This window comes from Nanorana parkeri, unplaced genomic scaffold, assembly GCF_000935625.1.
Source record: "Nanorana parkeri isolate BGI_ZX_2015 unplaced genomic scaffold, ASM93562v1 scaffold753, whole genome shotgun sequence".
Classification (NCBI taxonomy): domain Eukaryota; kingdom Metazoa; phylum Chordata; class Amphibia; order Anura; family Dicroglossidae; genus Nanorana; species Nanorana parkeri.
The window spans coordinates 21,900-41,015 of NW_017307021.1; the positions used below are offsets into that span (position 1 = coordinate 21,900).

General features: G+C 42.3%; 2 protein-coding genes across 5 annotated transcripts in view; one reads left to right on the forward strand and one right to left on the reverse strand.

The window, feature by feature from the left end:
* HELLS (helicase, lymphoid-specific) overlaps positions 1-7,769 on the forward strand; it is a 23,350-nt gene extending 15,581 nt beyond the window's left edge. The window contains exons 13-21 of the mRNA XM_018564462.1: positions 57-205; positions 285-423; positions 951-1,034; positions 1,611-1,730; positions 1,818-1,934; positions 3,667-3,826; positions 5,852-5,948; positions 7,034-7,110; positions 7,451-7,769. Of these exons, the coding sequence (XP_018419964.1) occupies positions 57-205; positions 285-423; positions 951-1,034; positions 1,611-1,730; positions 1,818-1,934; positions 3,667-3,826; positions 5,852-5,948; positions 7,034-7,110; positions 7,451-7,533 (1,026 nt within the window). The 3' untranslated portion in view covers positions 7,534-7,769. The remainder of the gene's footprint in view (positions 1-56; positions 206-284; positions 424-950; positions 1,035-1,610; positions 1,731-1,817; positions 1,935-3,666; positions 3,827-5,851; positions 5,949-7,033; positions 7,111-7,450) is intronic.
* Positions 7,770-12,776: 5,007 nt separating this feature from the next.
* Positions 12,777-19,116, reverse strand: part of PDLIM1 (PDZ and LIM domain 1) — a 46,791-nt gene continuing 40,451 nt past the window's right edge. Inside the window, exons 5-8 of one of the 4 annotated variants that reach the window (XM_018564459.1) lie at positions 17,583-17,738; positions 15,885-15,891; positions 14,535-14,641; positions 12,781-13,115 (exon numbers count right to left, since the gene is read on the reverse strand). In XM_018564459.1, the coding sequence (XP_018419961.1) occupies positions 12,929-13,115; positions 14,535-14,641; positions 15,885-15,891; positions 17,583-17,738 (457 nt within the window). In that variant the 3' untranslated portion in view covers positions 12,781-12,928. Of the gene's footprint in view, positions 13,116-14,534; positions 14,647-15,884; positions 15,892-17,582; positions 17,739-19,116 lie in introns of all 4 variants that reach the window. The other 3 variants (XM_018564461.1, XM_018564457.1, XM_018564458.1) reach the window with 3 other exon arrangements.

Consider the following 19,116-nt stretch of genomic DNA (forward strand, 5'->3'; position numbering starts at 1 on the left):
TTATGAATGTCCTGTTATGTATCAATCCCTCTAAATTTGTCATTTTACTGGGTTAGTCCACAGAGCAAGTACAAACGCCTAATGGAAGAGGGAAGAGAAGAAGTCGCAAAGTGGTGAATTATAGTGAGCAGGCTAAGGACACTCCAGATGAACTTGAAAAGCTCATTAGTTGCTTGCTCAAACAGCAGGAAGCTGAGAAAGAAAGGTATTTGCTGTGTAAATCTTCTCCTTCAATGGCAACCGGTATAGAATTTTACATACACTAAATTTTCTGTCTTCTACAGGCCTGTGATGGAAGTCAGTCTGCCAGGGAATGCAGAAGTAAACCTTAAAATGAGGAATATTATGATGCTGCTGAGAAAATGCTGTAACCACCCATATTTGATTGAATATCCTCTAGATCCTGTAACCCAGGAGTTCAAGGTAAGACTTCAAGAGATAGTCTTCTAACTGGAGAATCTGACAAACCTTTTATATCCGCCACTAAATGTGTATGACTGGACAAAAGTATGCAGTAAATCTGCAACACACGCATTCCCCATCTTTAGTTACATAAAAATACACGATCTGCACATCGTTAATATTTGCCCTATGAAAGGGTTGGTTCTACTTTTACAGCCTTTTAACTGCCTCCGGGCCGGCCGTAGTAGAAAAACGGCCGGCCGGAGCTCTCGATCTGAGCCGGCGCGAGCGGGAAATTGCCGTTTTTTAAAAACAGGCAGCGATGCCTGTTACCATACAAGCGATCCGCCGGCGGATCGTGTGTATGGGGTGCCGATCTCTGCTTCATCAGCTTCTTTTGGGGGGTCCTAGGTGACATTAGGGGTCTTGGAGACCCCTGATGTCTCCATAAAGAGAATGAAACCATCAAACCCTTCTCGATATAAAAATCTTGATATACTTGAATGTTTTGCCATACAAGCTGTACTGATCCTGTGTTTTATGTTTAGATTGATAATGAACTGATAAATAGTTCAGGAAAATTTCTAATCTTGGATCGGATGTTGCCAGAAATGAAAAAACGAGGACACAAGGTATGAATGCTGATTATACTTTCTCACCTGTAGATTGTGTGCAATTATTTAGGTGGTCTCCCCTGTTCCCCCTACTCTTCCTCACCCTACTGCTCTCGTCTCTTGGTCATTAATTAGAACGTCTGTCTTGTGTGCCGTTAAGTTTAAAATTGACGGAAGTCATGAGGTTGTCTTGACTCAAATGGCGCTCCTCTTTCTGTATGACCCGCTTCAGGCCATGCCAGACACCCCTGGTTGACTGATCTTGGGAAGTATTGTTGGCCAAAAAACAAGCAATATAGGTTTCTGGTGGAGTGCATTGGTGACGAGCATGGTTAATGCACGTGTAATGTTGGAATGGCTACTTTTTAATCGCCATTGGAAATCTGGTTGACAACTGGAGCACAATCTGCGGACCAGGTTGGAATGTTGCACTCACAAGGGCCTAACCAAAACACTCCGTAGCAGGGTCACCAGGCATTTCATTAATGAAAAGCTTCACAAATGTATTGATTTGACTCACATTTACTTTAAGCAATCGCACTCAGTTTATAGCTGACTTATTGTCTTCAATCTAGTATTTATTCTCTTTTCTAGGTTTTGATCTTCTCACAAATGACAATGATGTTGGACATAATAATGGATTACTGCTATTACAGAAAGTTTAACTTCTGCAGGTTGGATGGATCTATGGCATATGCAGAGAGAGAGGAGAATGTAAGGTTTAGCTCTATATACTAAAATTGTGTGTACCAATTTGTTTTCCTGTGATGCTTACTTAACTTTGGCCTTTGTTTCTTACAGATGCGGAAGTTTAATACTGACCCCGAGGTTTTCATCTTTCTGGTTAGCACACGGGCTGGAGGACTGGGAATCAACTTGACAGCAGCAGATACTGTAATCCTTTATGACAGTGACTGGGTAAATGCAAAGTCTCCTATTAAATAAAATCTCCACTACTTCCTCTATTCTCCATGGTAGGGTAGAATTAATGAACCATCAATGTATATAAATACTGCCATTGGTAATCCTTTGCCTGGTACAAAATATTGGAAACCTTCTTCTTTTTTTTTTTAAATCTGAAAAACAGTGAAATGTTTGGTTTTCTTAGTAGCGTGCAATCAGAAAATGAACTAGACCTCTTCCAACACACTGAGGTTGAATGGGATCTCATTTCTTATGTGCTTTTATTGCTTCTGTCATGAACCTTGGAAACTTTCATTGCTTGGATCTTTCTAAAAAGCTAGGTGCCAACGATGTTATGATTCTCTTTCTTCAGTACTTTGTCACTGATTAGGAAGTATTCATTGAAGGACTTTGGTTTCCTACTTTTTTCTTTTCTTTGCATGTTTATCAGCTTAGGACTGCTGGCAAACATTGGACCCTCCCTTCCTGTACAGAGGGAGAAGTATAGCCCACAGAGGGTGATGCATACCCTTCTGCTTATTATCCACCCTCCTAGGGACAGGGCTGTGGTGTCACAGTGATCTGCTGCAGGGATTCCAACAACTAGTTTACCTTTTGTTTCTGAATCTTGGATGGATGTTACTTTTCATATTAAAGCAGCCTTTTCCTATAAAGGTATATTAAAGAACACTGTTACCCGACTATTAATCGTATAATCTTATGGGAAGATTGTTAAAAAGATTTTAGGCATCATGTTTACCCCTAAAAGCCACCCTTGTGTAGACCTCCAAAAAGCCCTGAGGGTCTGCTGGGCACCACCGTCTTGGATGAGATGTCGGCAATCTCAGAGCTGTCATTTTAGGTGACTCCTATAGTATTTAGTATTCCTGCTCACTCCTCCCCCCCAGCTGCTACTTAAAAGCTCTTGTAGCAAGGTGTGGACAGAGGTGAGGGCTGTCCTAGGGAATTCACTCTTCCTGAAGTCAAATTTGCTAAGGTACAGTCGCATTAGTTTAAAAAGTAAAAACTGCAAGTAGGATTTATATTTTGGTGTTTTTTTCCTGCAATTGTTTAATTTGCAGATGGTCTCTTAAAAAGATTTATAGGCTGCAAATGCATCTCTCCTCCTGAGAATGCTAACAAGGTTATTCACAAAAGGGTGAAGAGTTTGGAGACGTGAACAATCTAGGACAATATAGCTGATTTTGGAAAAAGTCTCCAGTTGAGCTAATTTTGTTCTCTTCTGCCTTCTTCAAACACTTCACCCTTTTGAAAATAGCCCTGTAGATGTCCCACAGTCAGTGATTTCAGTGTCTTTTAATGCCTTTAGAGCCACTAACCATTATGCAGGTAAGGCATTCTGACCAATTCCTTTTGAGCTTGTGCCTGTTCGGTGCCTCAAAGTTCAGTGCCTCAAAGTATTGGATCCAGAGGCGCCCCATAACTAGAAGTTCCTGTTTGTCTACGTTGAAAAACAGTTTCTTTTATTGGTAATGTTTTGAAATCTAAACTGACGGTTAAAATGGCCAATGTGCCCCATGGTTTGACGCTAGTAAATTGTGAGCATCATAATTGAATGTACAATGGTTAAAGGAACTTGCTTTATCATGGTGGTTTTCATTAGCATTGTTTGGTTTTTATAAGGTAGATGGAAATTGTAGCTGAAAAACTTGTTACATGCCTCCCAATATGTTGGCTTTCTATATTCTGAAACCTCGATTTTGTTCTAAATGTCTTTGTTCCACAGAATCCTCAAGCTGACCTTCAAGCCCAGGACAGATGCCACAGAATTGGTCAGACAAAACCAGTTGTGGTGTATAGACTTGTGACGGCAAATACCATTGATCAAAAGATTGTGGAAAGAGCAGCCGCCAAAAGGAAGCTAGAGAAGCTGGTGATCCATAAAAGTAAGGAGTTAATTACACTTGTATTCCGAGAATGTAAAAAATGAAAGGTAAAATATTTCCAAACCGATCTGAACTTAAATTTGTAGGGAAGTGCAAACCTAATAGCAATCTATTTCAGATCACACCTTTTTTAGGGCCCACTGGCAAAAAAAACAGCATGTTGTGCTGAAACTACAAATATTTCCATTAAAACTTTTGAAATTGTAGAGCCCCCTCCCCTTTTTTCTCTGAACAAAAAAGTCCATGTTGATTTATAAAAATGCATACTTAGAAATACTGTGCTTGGGTTTAAAGAGCCCTTCCTGTGATAGTTTGTGATCAAGAGCCCTTTACAATTCAAAATTGGCAAACACTGACCTGTTTTGTACAGTAAAAAAACAGCTATCTGAAGCCCTGGACTAGTAATCACAATGGCTGAATGCAAGGCATCTATATTTAACCACTTCAAGACCAGGTGTTTAGACCCCCTTCCTGGCCAGGCCATTTTTCAGTGTTAGCGCTGCGGTACTTTGACTGAAGTTTATTCCGTCATGCAACGGTGTACTGAAATGAATTTTATACAATTTTTTGGGGACAGATAGAGCTTTCTTTTGGTGGTATTAATCACCACTGGGGGTTTTATTTTTTACTAGAATTAGGAAAAATTACAGAAAATTTTGAAAAGTTATTTTTTTTTCATTGTTAGGAAACATTTATTACCCAGTTTTTTGGTAAAATATAAAAGTCGGGGTCACGTCGGGTAAATACACCAAACATGTCAAGCTTTAAAATTGCGCGCACCCGCGAAATCGCAGAAAACTACCATACCCAAAATTGGCCATAGGCGACACTTTAAAAGCTTTTACCGCTCATCAGTTTAGTGTTATCAGTGATTGATTGGCCCTAGAATTATTGCTCACTGCAACGTTCGCGGCGATATGTAACATGTGTGGCGTAATGGGCGTTTTTGCACGTATGCACCCCCCCGACGCATGTTTGCATGCATGGGTGGGGACTTAAAAAATGTTTTTGTTTTTTTATTTTATGTGTAACTTTACATTTTGGGGGGACTTAATTTTTTTTCCCTTTTTTTACGATCACATACAGGGCTAATAAAAACCCCCCTATGTGATATCAAAATATGTGACAGGTCCTCTTTATGGAGACATCAGGGGTCTCCAAGACCCGCCACCCCCCCAAAAGAAGCTGAGCAGATCTGCTGCTCAATCAGCTTCTTTGCAGCTTCTGAAGCTGGAGAGTGACACGAGAATGCGGAAGTGATGTAATATACACCACTTCCGCATTCTTGCAGAGGAGAGGGGACCTGCTGATCCCGGGCACAGCAGATCCCAGGATCAGCGCGACAACGGCGTGGGGGGGCGGATCGCTTGTATGGTAACAGGCATCGCTGCCTGTTTTAAATTTCGGCAGTTTCCCCGTTCTCGCGCGCGGGGTGTGTCTGAGCGGACGTCTAAAGACGCCCGCTCAAATCTAGAGAGCTCCGGGCCGGCCGGCCGTTTTTTTTTTACTACGGCCGGCCCGGAAGTGGTTAATTTGTATATAGAACAAAATTGTATAATTTCAGAGAAAATTTTTGCAAAAATGCTATGGACTTCTAGTAGTTGAGGAGGGGTACACGTACTTAACACATTTAAATGTGCAGTTGTCAAACTATTGGTGTGGTGCTTTTTTCCAATACTGTATCCCTCAGAGTGGGGTGCTTGTGCTGTCAGACAACTTGTAGTTAACTGCCACACTGCTTACCGAATGTCCCTTCTGCTGAAGTGACTGCTAATGGTGCTGCAGTTCACAATGTATATCAGAAAGCGCCTTCTATTCACACGTATTTGTCACATCAAAAATTGCAACGTTTCGGGAGCTGCGCATGGTCCCTTTATCATGTGCTGCCAGGTCTGCAGCTCAGAGGTGGTTTGGCTCTTAATTGGCCAAGCTGCTTCTGATCCGTACATTTCATCTAGTTTTATACGTCTTGGTTTTGAATATGAAATGCTATTTTAGCTTAGAGCTGTATTTATTTTCCCCCAGATAAATTTAAAGGTGGGCACAATGGAATAAGCCAGTCTAAGAGCTGTCTTGATCCACAAGAATTACTGGAGCTGCTTCAGTCCCGAGATCATGAAAGGTAAGAATAAGGGTTCTGTTCTGCTAAAACCAGTCCTGAAAAATATTGCTCACTTTCTTTTGAAAAATGCAAATTTTCTAACTGCTGCACTAATTTCTCTCATTCAACCCTTTTTTTGCTGACCTAGAACAGGCATACAGATCAGAAACATCTGCATCCCTGTCTCAAACAAGTGTGTGTGTGTGTGTGTGTATATAAATGCTCCTGTATTTGGGACAAAATGGATAGAGCATAAAGTTTGGTACACATGGTTTGAATTTTGGCCGATCCTGATGAACCAGCTGAAATTCATGCTTGGCATCCCTTGATCAGCTGCCATCTCTGTTTGGCAAAGAAACCAGCTCCTTCAATCGGCCACTGTCAAAATACAATGCAAACAGCGGGTGATTTGACCGTCAATGCTCGTAAGCATTGATGGAGGAATCGGCTGTGTTTTTGTATGTATTTTTATTTTCAGCCCTTGCATTAAATGAAAAAATAGAAGCACGTATACCACACCTAAGGGATTTAGTATCTTGTGTAAGTCCTAATGTGTGAAGCAGCAATCGATGGATGGGTTGTGTGAGAGCTGTTTTTCTGGGCCCTAAACACACAGCCATTGTGTAATCTTGGCTTGTAAATACTAATCTGTAGACCTGTGAGGTTCAGCAAACCTTTAACAAGCTTCAAGCGACTTCCGCTCTAAAAAGCATCGGCAGAGATTGGCTAGTGCCTGTGTTTAGGGCCCTAGTCTTGACTGTTGGCATTGGAAGTTGTTGGAAGAGCGATGGAAATGCAGTGAAAGTAGTGACTTGTATAGACTTCAAGTAACTGCCTGGAGGTTAAGCACTTGAGGTCAAGGTGCGACTTTAAAGGCACAAGGATCTAAGTATCGGAAACTTGTAGAACATGCTGTGCAGAAAACCTGTTTCACTGCAAAGTATACGCTGAACATAAGTCTATTGTCCTATGCAAGTAGAGTTACATGAAGGTGTAGTTGCTTATGAGCACCTTAAGCAGTGTCATTGGAGTGATGGTTAAATGTGGACTGCCACAATTTGAAATGCCTTTTGTAAGACGGGTAATGAGTGCTCCTCTATTTTCAGAGAAGTAAAAGGATCCAATGGTAAAGTCATTAGTGACAAAGACCTGGCCTTGTTACTGGATAGAAGCGATCTCATTGGTAAGTTGAGCTGTCATACATTATTTTACCTAGAAAATGTAAACATGTTCTGATTTTTGCATACTATTTTTTTTCTTGCCGAGAACAGGAACAAAAGGAATAAAATGTAGTTGCAATATTCCCCCATCTGCAGGCTTAGGGTTCATTCACCTGTCTGGGGTGTTGAATGCACTACAAAGCATCTCCCTTGCACATCTCCCTGCTGATGTGTTGCGCTTTTGATTGGAACAATGAGTTCTATAAATGTGCGGGGGAAGGGAAGAAAGGGCTCTGAAATCATCTACATGTTGGATGCCCGAAAATTGTGTATTATGGTTAATCTTCTTTTATTCTTTTCTAGCACAAATGAAAAAGAATAATGCACAATGCAAAGAAAATGGGGCGTTTATGGTTCTGGAGGAGATAGAAGAAATTGAAGTCTGAGATATGTAGACTAGATTTCTCTGCACTTACTATGCGGTTTGCTTTTAACGCTAGGTTAGAGGGTGATGCACCTACCTTGTCACAGTAGAGGTTAACTTAGACCAGCGAAAGTTCTTTTAAAAGTACCAATGGCTTTCTAGAGTTTTAAAATGCCATGCCTATTACTGCACTTTTACTTGACTTCAAGATTGCGTTAATGAACAGTCTTCCTGTGGAAGGATTTTATGTTTCTTATGTTTGTTATGAAACCGATTTAATAAAAGATTTAAATAAAACAGTGTGTGGTACTGGACCCCTAAATGAAAGGAGTTGTGGCTGTTAGGGATGTCCCGATACTACTTATGACCAAGTACTGTCCATGTACTTGCTGATAACCAATTACCAATACTTTTTCTTGAAGGGACGTGTGGTGTTTTTTTTTCTCTAAAACAGATTGATGATTTTAGGGCAGTTTCTCACAAAAGCTAAATACGGATGTCACCAGAACTGAATACATGTCCCCACAACAGAACATATGTCACCAGGCTGCGTGTCGATGTCGCTGAGTGACTTGGACATCTGCAGTGGCTCTTCAGGCACTCCACCTCAACGGCAATGCCAGGACCCGACCTCCCCCACATCCAGACTGGCCATACCGGCCCAGTCCTCTCCGTCCATGAGCGGCAGGAACCCCCAATTTCTAACCCTGGGGAGGTAGTTCCGCCCCTGGGGCTATGCCTGCGCCGGAAAGGAAGAGGAGGAGATAAAGAACCGGACAGGCACTGCCATGGACAGCTATCTGCAGGTCCCCAGAAGGCTGTCTAGGTCCCCACAAGCGTGGGAACTCGGACGGCTGCTGCTGTTTGAAAATGTAAAGGGCTGGTATCGGCCTTAAGAATCGGGGCATTTTCACGAGTACAGGTATTCCTGAAAATGCCTGGTATCAGGACTTCCCTAGTGGCTATTGACTCGAGTGAGGAGAGATCATGGTACAGGTAAGCTGCTTCAGGAATGCTGAGATTTGAGCTAGACCACTGGATCTAAAGCAGAATGTCTGTTTGCATTTTCTGGGACTGTTCAGTATCTGTACAGCATGAGCTCCTTATGGGATCCTCTGTTCCCATAAGATAATGTCTAAGGGCCGGTTCACACCATAAAGTCTGCGTTCTGGAGTGCTCGGCCTCTGTTAAGGGGTGGCGGGGGGGCAAGACTATGCACAGTAGTCAATGGCACCGCAGCCACGCCTGCAGTACAATCACCTGGACTGCAGGCACAGTAGTGCCTGAGTTCTGGTCCAGTGGGATCTACAAAAATGTTTGCCGATCGCACTGGTCCAGAATGTGGGCACTAATGTGCCTGCAGTCCCAGGTGTGTAGGTGAATGGATGTCACCAGCACACCCAAGAATATTGAAGTCCAAAGTGTTTATTGAAACGTCATGTCATCACAAGCGCTTTTGGGGCTGTGCAAGGTCACCTTCATCAGGCTCAGCAATGACATTGTGCTCAAAATCACAACATTCTATAGACCTGCAGATAAGTGAATACTCATGTAATGTCCCAAAATAGTAAAAAGTAAATGGCTGGGTACTAACAATACACAATAGAAACTATTTTACAGTTGTGCATGAACATTACAGTAAATTCTGGTAACAAGCTGGGAATGGAAGAGGGAGTTAATTTAAAAGACTCCCTCACATGGGTGTGCAGCGATCCCAGATAGGAGATATTGCTTTTGTTTGCGTTTTTTCTCTTGTTTTATTTAGTGTCACTGGCCCTTTAAATTATCTCAGGCAATCCACCTGGAGGTTTTACTTCCCTGAATTTCCTTCCAGAACCTTCTCCAGCCTACCCTATATAAAGGAGGACTCTGACTGGGGTCAGTGCCAGTTGGTTGAGAGCACCTCAGCGAGCTTCCCTCCCACGGCACCTTTTATGTGGTTTGTCACTTATTGAAGGGAAATAATTTACAGTAGATAGTCATTAAATTCAAGCAATGAAAACTAAGCAATTTGATGGTGGTGAATTAAAGTTTAATAGAATTATTACCAATAAAAGTTCCGTGGCCAATATTTGCCAATACATTTGTGTGTTTTTATTCCATAAAAGTGATAGTAGGGTATCTACTGCAGTCCCCTGATAGCCAAACAAAATGTAATGCAGCGTTGCCTCGAAGGGATCGGGCACCTCCTAATGTGGCCGTGGTGTACAGCTGTCGAAGTTCCCATGGCAACAGGAAGCCTTAGACAGCCAGAGTTTGAAGAGGGCAGGTTCTGCCCACCAGCGCTGATGCCACATGTGCGACAGGTCATACTGCCTTCAGTGTGGAGGAAGGTTCATCGTGTATGCGCGATCCATGCTGGAATAACCCGGTAACGGAATGCTACCAGCGTGCGAGAATGGGTTGAGAAGGAGAATGACAGTGGTATAGTGAGGGAAGATGGCCCCGGGATAGTGGACAGAGTGGGGGGGGAAAAAAAGCAAGATGCAATGAACGGGGAGGAGTGAGGGAAATAAAGGGGGGTATGGGGCCAGAGAAGAGATCTTGGAGGGGAAAGGGGGGAGGGAAGAAGACAGGTAAGAAGAGGTAATGCAAAAATCTGCCAGGACATACAAATAAAATCCTTTAACAAATTCATATAGATTGGCAATGCCTGTTATTAACCCCTTCATGACTGAGGCCTTTTTCATTTTTTTGTACCCATGTTATATTCCACATTTTAGGCCTGAAAATTACTTAAAATATATACCTTGTGGCAATAATAAATGTGCACATGGTCTAAAATGGAATTATTGAACAATGTAAAGAAAGGTGTGTGTGTGTGTGTACACACACCTACCTCGAGGTCCTCTGCAGCGGTAGGAGGGAGCACTGTGACAGCTGGCTAGGACAGAGATTTGGGTGAGTAACTTTTTTCATTTTTTTAGCACTAAACCCTTGCAGTGGAGCTACCCCCACACTGCAAGTTATTGATGTTCCTAACGTTCTTTAAAGTAGCCCCCAAAACCTAATCTGAACATGTATGCTATGACCAGAATCACCATGTGAAAATGGAGGGGGAGACTTCTACACATCGAAGGGCCGATGAGCTAGAACAGGTTACATTTTTTTTTTTTTGGTTGCCTACACCTGTGGGTGTTTTTTTGGGAAAGGGCATCTCAGCCAAATGGTTATTGCTGTTTTGACTCCATCGGGCAGATTTTAATTCTGAGTCTGACCATCCTGTGAAACCAAGATTTAAAAAAAAAAAAAAACAATATTCTAAACTTCCCCACTGTACTATAAAAATGTGGATCTTTTCATCACCCTCAGATTTCCCATCACTTCCTGTATTCTGACGGCCAGGCACTGGGACAGAAAAATGTTAGTCATGGATTTGCATCCCTACTAAGAGGGTTGAGGTCAATTTCTTCTGAGAGGGAAGTAACAGTTGATTCAGTAGCACGATCATAACGAGTAAAAACGTGCATGTGCCTACACAGTTCCTGGTGCTTTTTTTTTTTTTCTTCCTTCGCCTCTGGAAAACAAGTGCAAAAAATGCCTATGAATCCTGTCAGAATCCCACTGCGCTCCCGTTTGGCCTTCCAAACACACTGCTGCTACACTGAAATCCCAAGCTGTCTGGTCAGACCTGCCCCCAGTACTCCTCTCCTGGCCCTACAGTTTGTACATAAGAAGTTTTGCTGTCTGGCAGAGGACTTTGTTTGAGCTGACAACTCTGCAGCACTGAAATCCCAAGCAGGAAGTTGGGGAGGAATTTGTGCAGGATCAACTTTTTTTTTTTGTATACTTGCAGCATTTGGAAAAGACACGGTACCACAAACGCTTACTACACAAGCTGAGGGCTATGGGCATAGAAGAATTGGTGTGTACGTGGATAGAGAACTGGCTACAGGAACGTGTACAGAGAGTATCGATAAATGGCACCTTTTCAGACTGGTCTAGGGTCATGAGCGGTGTGCCTCAGGGTTCTGTGCTGGGCCCCATGCTATTCAACCTGTTTATTAACGATATTGGGGAGGGTGTGAATAGCCATATGTCAGTGTTTGCTGATTGATACAAAAATCAGGAGGGTGATAGACACGGACTTAGACATTGTAACGATGGCCATACACTGTACAACCATCGCAAGACCTTAGTCTTGCGATGGTTGAAGCAGATTCGATCGAGCAGTGTATGGGCACCTTTACATTACAGGAGGACCCGGATAAAATAGGGGAGTGGGCAACTATCTGGCAGATGAGGTTTAATGTCAATAAATACAAAGGAATGCACTTTGGGGTTAAAAATAGGCAAATGGGCTATACAATTATAGTTATGCCGCTAGGAAAGTCAGAAATGAAAAAGATTTGGGGGTCATTGTAGACCACAGATTGAAGAATAGCTTGCAGTGCCAGACTGCTGTAAACAAAGCAAGTAGAGTCCTGTCCTGTATTAAGAAGGGGATGTTTTGCAGGGACAAGTCTATAATTTTGCCACTTTACAGATCGCTGGTTCACCCTCATCTGGAGTACGCAGTCCAGTTTTGGTCACCAGTCCACAGAAAAGATGTCCTTGAACTGGAAAGAGTCCAGCGGAGGGCAACCAAACTAATTAAGGGGATGGAGGACCAGAGCTATGAGACATGTTCACGTTGGCAGTAAGGAGACTAAGGGGGACGATGACATACAATCACCATTGAACATTTTGTACATGAAAATCAACATTAGCTACAAACTCTTTACGCTTAACTCCATAACAAAAAGACTAGAGGCCACCATCTAAAATTGATGGAGAAAAAAAAAAATCCAGCACAAGGGGCGAAGGGGGTTCTTCTCAGTTAAAGCGATTAGGGTCTGGAACTCGCTTCCACAGGCAGTGATTTCAGCCAAGAGTGTGGAATCCTTCAAGAAGCTTTTGGATGATTTCCTCAGGGACCGTAATATACAGGAGGTACACTTAAGAACAAGATCACACAGGGACCCATATATACGCACACAATAAGTTGGACTCAATGGACTTATGTCTTTTTTCAACCTCAAATACTATGCAACATATTTGGGGGGGATTTGCAGTTGTTGCAGATGTACTGGTTTTTATTTTCTAACCATATCTTGCCTGGATTCCAACCACCATATTCTGAAAAGCAAACCTGTATAATTTCATAGTGCAGCATCTTCATCTCAGGCCCCTCAGCTTCTTAAAAAGAAACGCCACACAGTTTTGTGTAATAAAGATTCTTTGTATTGAGTATTCTGACCAAATATGAAAAACAAATTATGCATTTACTACATTTGTTAAAAAAAATCTCCACAGGTTTTCTCTCTAGAAGCATCTTCTGCAAACATTTGTGTCTGGGTAAACAGAAGCCTTCACTCAGCATTGAAAGGGTAGGAAATGTCATTTTGTGTATAGCAGTGAGTGGAAATGGGTACATTTTATTTGGGGAATACAGTCACTACGTCATACCCTTCGGGGGGAGTAGTACGTTCCCGTGCGTGCTTTTCACAGTACATCTTGTCCTCTACGAAAAAATGGCCCTTCTGTTTGAGATTCATTCCACAGTCAGTACACGCATAGCATTCAGGGTGACGAGGCTTGTCACGGATCTTCACAAAGACTCCCCTAGGAAAGGCAAGGTTACAATCAGTTGTAAAGTTCACATGTCTTTTAGTTTGTTTTCATTTATAAAGTATAAAGTATAAAGTATATAGTATGATGCTGGCTATGTTCAATGGCACTCCAATAACACAAACCTGTGTTGCTACATACAATCTACTCTAGGTTGTGGTGCACTGTCTCTAGAAAGAGGTACAGCCGTGGGATTTATCTTTTTTTTTTTGTCCCAGTGCTCTTGCAACCCTTTTAAATAAATAGGTTGCACTAATACAACAAGGGAAAGGTGTGAAGGGGGTTTAAGTTATACTGTTGCCAAAATGTCAGCATGGGACTGTTAAACTGCTGTACCCACCAATTATACAGCATGGCAGAAGGTTAAATGTTAGGGAGATTATGTTGGCATAACGATGAAAGATATAGTCCGTCACCAGCACACTGAAGTAGTATCCAAAGCATCCTTATTGACACATGTACATCATGTCACAAAGGCAGGAATGTTTTTGGGTCCCTTCATCAGGCTCAGTATGAGCCTATATGTATATTGAGCTTGATGAAAGGACCCCAAACATTGCCTTCTTTGTGACACGATCTACATGTGTCAATAAACATGATTTTGGATACGACTTCGGTGTGCAGGGGACATACTGTATCTTCTTGAATTCAAGCCGTGTCAACCGCAGCCCCTTCAGCACTCATCTCCAAGGTGCATACTGGTAAGGAGTGCAGTTGGATATCCAATGTACGTGATAGCAACATTAGCAGCAAACGTTTTACAATTAACTCCATGACAAGGACAAGAGGCCACCACCTAAAATTAGTGGAGAAACAAAATTTCAGCACAAGGAGCGAAGGGGTTTCTTCTCAGTTAGATTAGTCAGGGTCTGGAACTCGCTGCCACATGCTGTGATTTCAGCTGAGAGTGTGGAATCATTCAAGAGGCGATTGGACGATTTCCTCAGGGACCGTAATATACAGGGGTACAAGTACTCTTAAGAATGAGCTCACACAGGGACCTATACATACGCACACATCAGTAGAACCATACACACAATAGGTTGGATTTGATGGATATATTTCTTTATTCAACCTCAAATACTATGCAACTATGTGATAATGGTGGACACAAACATATATCCCCCTCCCCCCATTGCCAGACTACTGTGCTGGGCTCTGCCAAAAGATGGGGGGGCTGTTATGTTGTTGGTTTTTTTTTTTTTTATGTACTCAAAGTAGTTCTGGTTGCTGCAATTAAGACCTTTCTAGTGAATACGTATGCATGTTATCAAGCAGGCAAACACAGATCAAGATGATGCTGAACTTACTACAAAAATATAAGGGGCACATTTACTGAGGGCTGTGAGAAAAAGAATTCATAGAAAAATAAAACAATCTATACCTTTGCCTTACACCAAAACATCTACTTACACAATGCCTGATCCACAATGATCACAGATTGGCAATTTCTGCCCACTGCCAACAGAAGCTGCCACTTTGGTGGTGGGGGGCCTCACACTGCGGAACCCAGAAGGCTTCTCACCTGCAAGCAGAAGTCATGCATTTGTTTAGTTCATACAGGTTACTTTATCGGTAGAACATGAATAGCTCTGTGACTGTACGGTGGGGACATGCACCCATCCTGCTAGCAGTGCCAGAGTGTCTTTCACTACTTCCTACAAACACAATATACAAAAGGAAGTTCATCACTTAAATGAATTACTGCCATACAGCACAGGACAGATCTGGCCAGCAAGAGAGAACATGCAAATGTAGGTGAGAACACATGGTGATAAGAAGCTGTCACACAGGAGTGATTTGCAGCAACTGAGCTGCCAGTCATGCACTACCTGAGTCTAAAATATGCACGTTGTCAGAGTACGTAGGGTATGGGTTGGGATCAAGGCCTGAACCTGGGAATAAATGTTCTGTGCCCTGAAAATCTGGGAACATGAACAGGATTCGGAATCATTTCTCTCATAATAAAATTCCAGATTCAGACATATTGGGGAATCAAAACTGGAGCAGACAGAATCTGGAGCAGTTGCCCATGGCAACCAATCAGCTTCTCTCTTCAGTTTGCTCATGTAAGATGTGATAAGGAGACAGAGAGGGCGATTGGTTGCAGTACAAACCTGCTACAGATTTTGTCTGCTCCAGTTTTGATAAATCTCCCCATTGTATATATGATGCATTTTGTATATTTTAACTCACCCAAACAAATGTTTTTACAAACTTGAGGCAACATTTTTTTTTTTTATTAACCCTTGCAGTGGGGGCTACTGCAAGAGGTAACTGCTCATGTTGGTCTAGGGAGGAAAACAAAAAAAAGCTATACTCCTCCAATCCCCGGAGCCAACGCTTAGACCAGTCCTTCCAGCCTCGCTCACCCTCCCCTGCAGTGGTCCCCGAGTCATCCCATCATAGGACATGAGGACGCTGAGGGACATACCGTTGCTGGAGTGGAGAAGAGGGCTTCAGGGAGCACTGTCACAGCCGGCTGGCTTGGAGGATCAGGTGGATTTAATTGTATTTTGCTTCCCTAGACCATAATGAGCGGATAACTCTTGCAGATTCTTTGTTTTGGTGACCGGATTAGTCAATAACTCACTTTTGTTCTCCCTCCTGTTTTTCAATTCATAAAAAAACCTCTATCTGCATACTGTGTGCAAGCTCAAGCACATCGCAATGCACTCAAACCCACTTCAGAACAGCTCCCTTCTGGGTGTTACCAGCCAAAAACATTTTTAAAAACAGCCTGGGTCAGCAGAAAATAGCCACCGCTGGACTTTTCTCCTACGTACCCAATGGTACTTCAGAAAATCATTGTCCTGTACAGTAGGGGTAGGCAAACTCTAGCCCCCCAACTGTGGTGCAACTACAAATCCTATCATCTGTCTCTGGGAGGCATGCATGTGGCGGTGAGAATCTTGCAATGCCACATGGGATATGTAGTTCCACAACAGCTGGAGAGCCACAGTTTGCCCACCCCTGCTGTACAGGTACACTGATGCGGTTATAGATGCATGCAACCGCAGCCTGTCATTGATTTTAATAGGAGGCTGTGTGGAACACCTGTGTCTCCCTAGGCGCATAATGGGCCACTGCACAGGGCCCCACAAAGTTTTGCTATGGGGCCCTGTGATTTCTATTTACGCCCCTGCAACTATGATTCTATACAAAGCTCAGTGAAGGAATTATTTCAAAGATCCAGTTTACAAAACCTTTTCATCCTTATTATACTAATTGCTTATTATTTAATTTAAGGAGAAACCTGTGATAGGAATAGGACATACTACTGCTGACCTGCTTCTGAATATGTTCTGGCTTCGCTTGCTGCATACTTTTTAGATCTGCATCTACAAAGTACTGGAGGCAGAGACCACTAGGTAGTCAGTACTTTAAAGTGGCCGCGTCACCACAGGTGTGCCTGCCGCCCTCTCTCTAACCAGAGTGTCTCAGATTGCAATAAGCTCTTACAAAACCTGTGACGCTTTGTCCAGCGTCCCGCCCAGCTCACTGACTGGCATCCTGACCAGCTCCTAGCAACCAGTGACCTCAGTGAGCTGGTACGGACGCTCAGCAGAGCCGGAGCCAGGAGTTGCACCACCACCACCACTACCATGTCCCTGCTCCCCACCGGCCTCAGGCGGTGAAAAGTGTAGCGACACCCCTGGGCCGGGCAGAAGCAAAGCGGTCACTTTAAGTATCAGGTCAGCAATGACAGCCCTCGTGTTTCTTATGGAAAGTTTACATTGCACACTGAAATGTTTTTGCAGTTTCTAGAAAGCAAAAGCACCCCAACCAACATTACTAGTAAAATATGCCGTATGACGTGACATTCAGCCACTCACTGTAGCCCAACTTATTTCAAAATGATTTACTGAACGATGACAGAATGCTTGACTTCACATTCCTTGAATCGTATACAAAAACAACAATGTTTAGAAGATCCATTTTGATAGGTTCACCTAAATAATTTCATAAAAACAATGGTTTATATACTTGTATGCTGCTAAGCTAAGATTTAGTTCAACATTTTCCACATTTTTTCATTATGAATGGACACAAGATGTACATCTGCACACATGTTGTCTGTCTTCTACTTAAAAATGAGGAGACTCATTTTTATTCTGAAGTGGGGAACAAAAGTAGCCACCCTCCAGAAGGAAGGACAGTGTCAGCACCAATTCAGAGATGATTTGAGGATCTACAGCTGAGTGATACCCAAATAAGATACATTTTTGTTAATAGTTAAGGTACTTGGATGCAAATTTTAAGATTTAACTCCTGAGTATACTGTAATTTTAACCAGCGTCCCCGAAAATCATATGAAGCTGGGAGGTAAATAGGCCACCACCCATTTATCCAGAACTCATATGGGGTACTATACCTTTAGATTACATATACATTGGACTATAAACTCACTTAGTACATCTGAGAAAGAAAGTTATACTGAATATTATTAGGATTTATTACTTGCCTTTCTCATCACTCTCTAATATGTCCTGCAGTACTAAGAAGGAAGTTGACTGTCTGGGGGGTTCATTTGAATCCTGGTTCTCCTGCAGCATCTTGTATACCTCAGAGTCTTTGTCAATCTGCCGCGCTTGTGGAGGTAGAGGCCGGTCCACACTGAAGGAGATAATAGGACAAACCCATCTTTGATATCACGTCACATTAAAATTGAAAGCCAGCAGTAAATGACAGCAGTGTGGCATCAATAAAATTAGTGACAGCAAAAACACCACAATTCTTTTTTTTTCCATAACAATGAATTTATAAAACGTTTAATACCTTTTTCTCAAAATATACTTACCAGCAACAGGAAGGCAGAGAGCCATATATTTCTAAACTACTTTTTACGTGTTTTTCAATGAGTATTACTTCAAAGCGCATTTCCACTTTTGCAGCCAAATTGGAATAACACACATTTTATATCGGTTACATGGTCAGATCCCAGTGCAGATACTTGGCATTTTCACGAGAACTACCGGGGTTGCAGAAGTTGCAGCTGGGACCTGGCTCTGGCGCTCCACCACTGTCCTGAAATCATTAGTCTGTATTGTTTTAGAAAAACTGTCACATGACAATAAACAAAAATGTATCGGTACTTGTATCTGTGAGTACTCGGCAAGTACCAGTACTCGTACCTGCAACAATGGTGTTGGTGCATCCCTTTATATATGTTCATAAAAACTAAATCATACATTAAAACAGGGCTGTACATATCCCAGGAGCTCCGTATGCTCCTTACAAATGACAGCTGCCTCCTAACTTTTTAATTTTTCTCTAGTCTAGTCTTGGAGCTTGAAAAGTATCTGTACTTGTACCGAGTTCGGTACTTGGTATCGGTGCATCCCTAATACATGCTTTATTCTGAAAGAAAAGTTATTCTCTGTACTACGTTTTGCTCTAAAATACAAGGAGGGCTGGGCAGGTTAATATTAAAATAATTAACCCTGCCGGGCTCAGTTTTAGTTGTAAACTAGATTTGAGTGATGTCAATCCTAACAAAGGGTTAGTGATCTAGAAGCATTGCATATTAATGAGGGGAAGCGCAGTCAGTCCCTAGTCTTTCTTTGGGTACAGTCAAAGTTTCCCGTCCCTTGAAAAATGAGAGAGAAGCTTGGGAAGGACTGCTACACGGACACATCTAAAAGGTAAGAAATATTTTAAAAAATAATCTAGGTATGCTGTGTAAATAGGAACACATAACAGACATATAGAGGAAGTTTTCTCAAATTTGATTGAAAAACTGGAAATACACTTTAAAGTGAACACATGGTTTGCCCATGCAGGGTAAAGTAATTGGTTTACTTTAAAGCCCAATTGAACATTCAGTTTAAATCCACTAAATCCATTCCAGGTGCATCAAAACAAAAGTTGTTCAATGTCTTTCAGACTGAGTAGTAAAGTTGGTCCACTGCCTGCCATTGCTCTGTGCGGAAGCAGTGATCTCTCAGCAGATGTCTATAACACACCTCCCGCTAAGTCAGAGCCAGCGCTCACC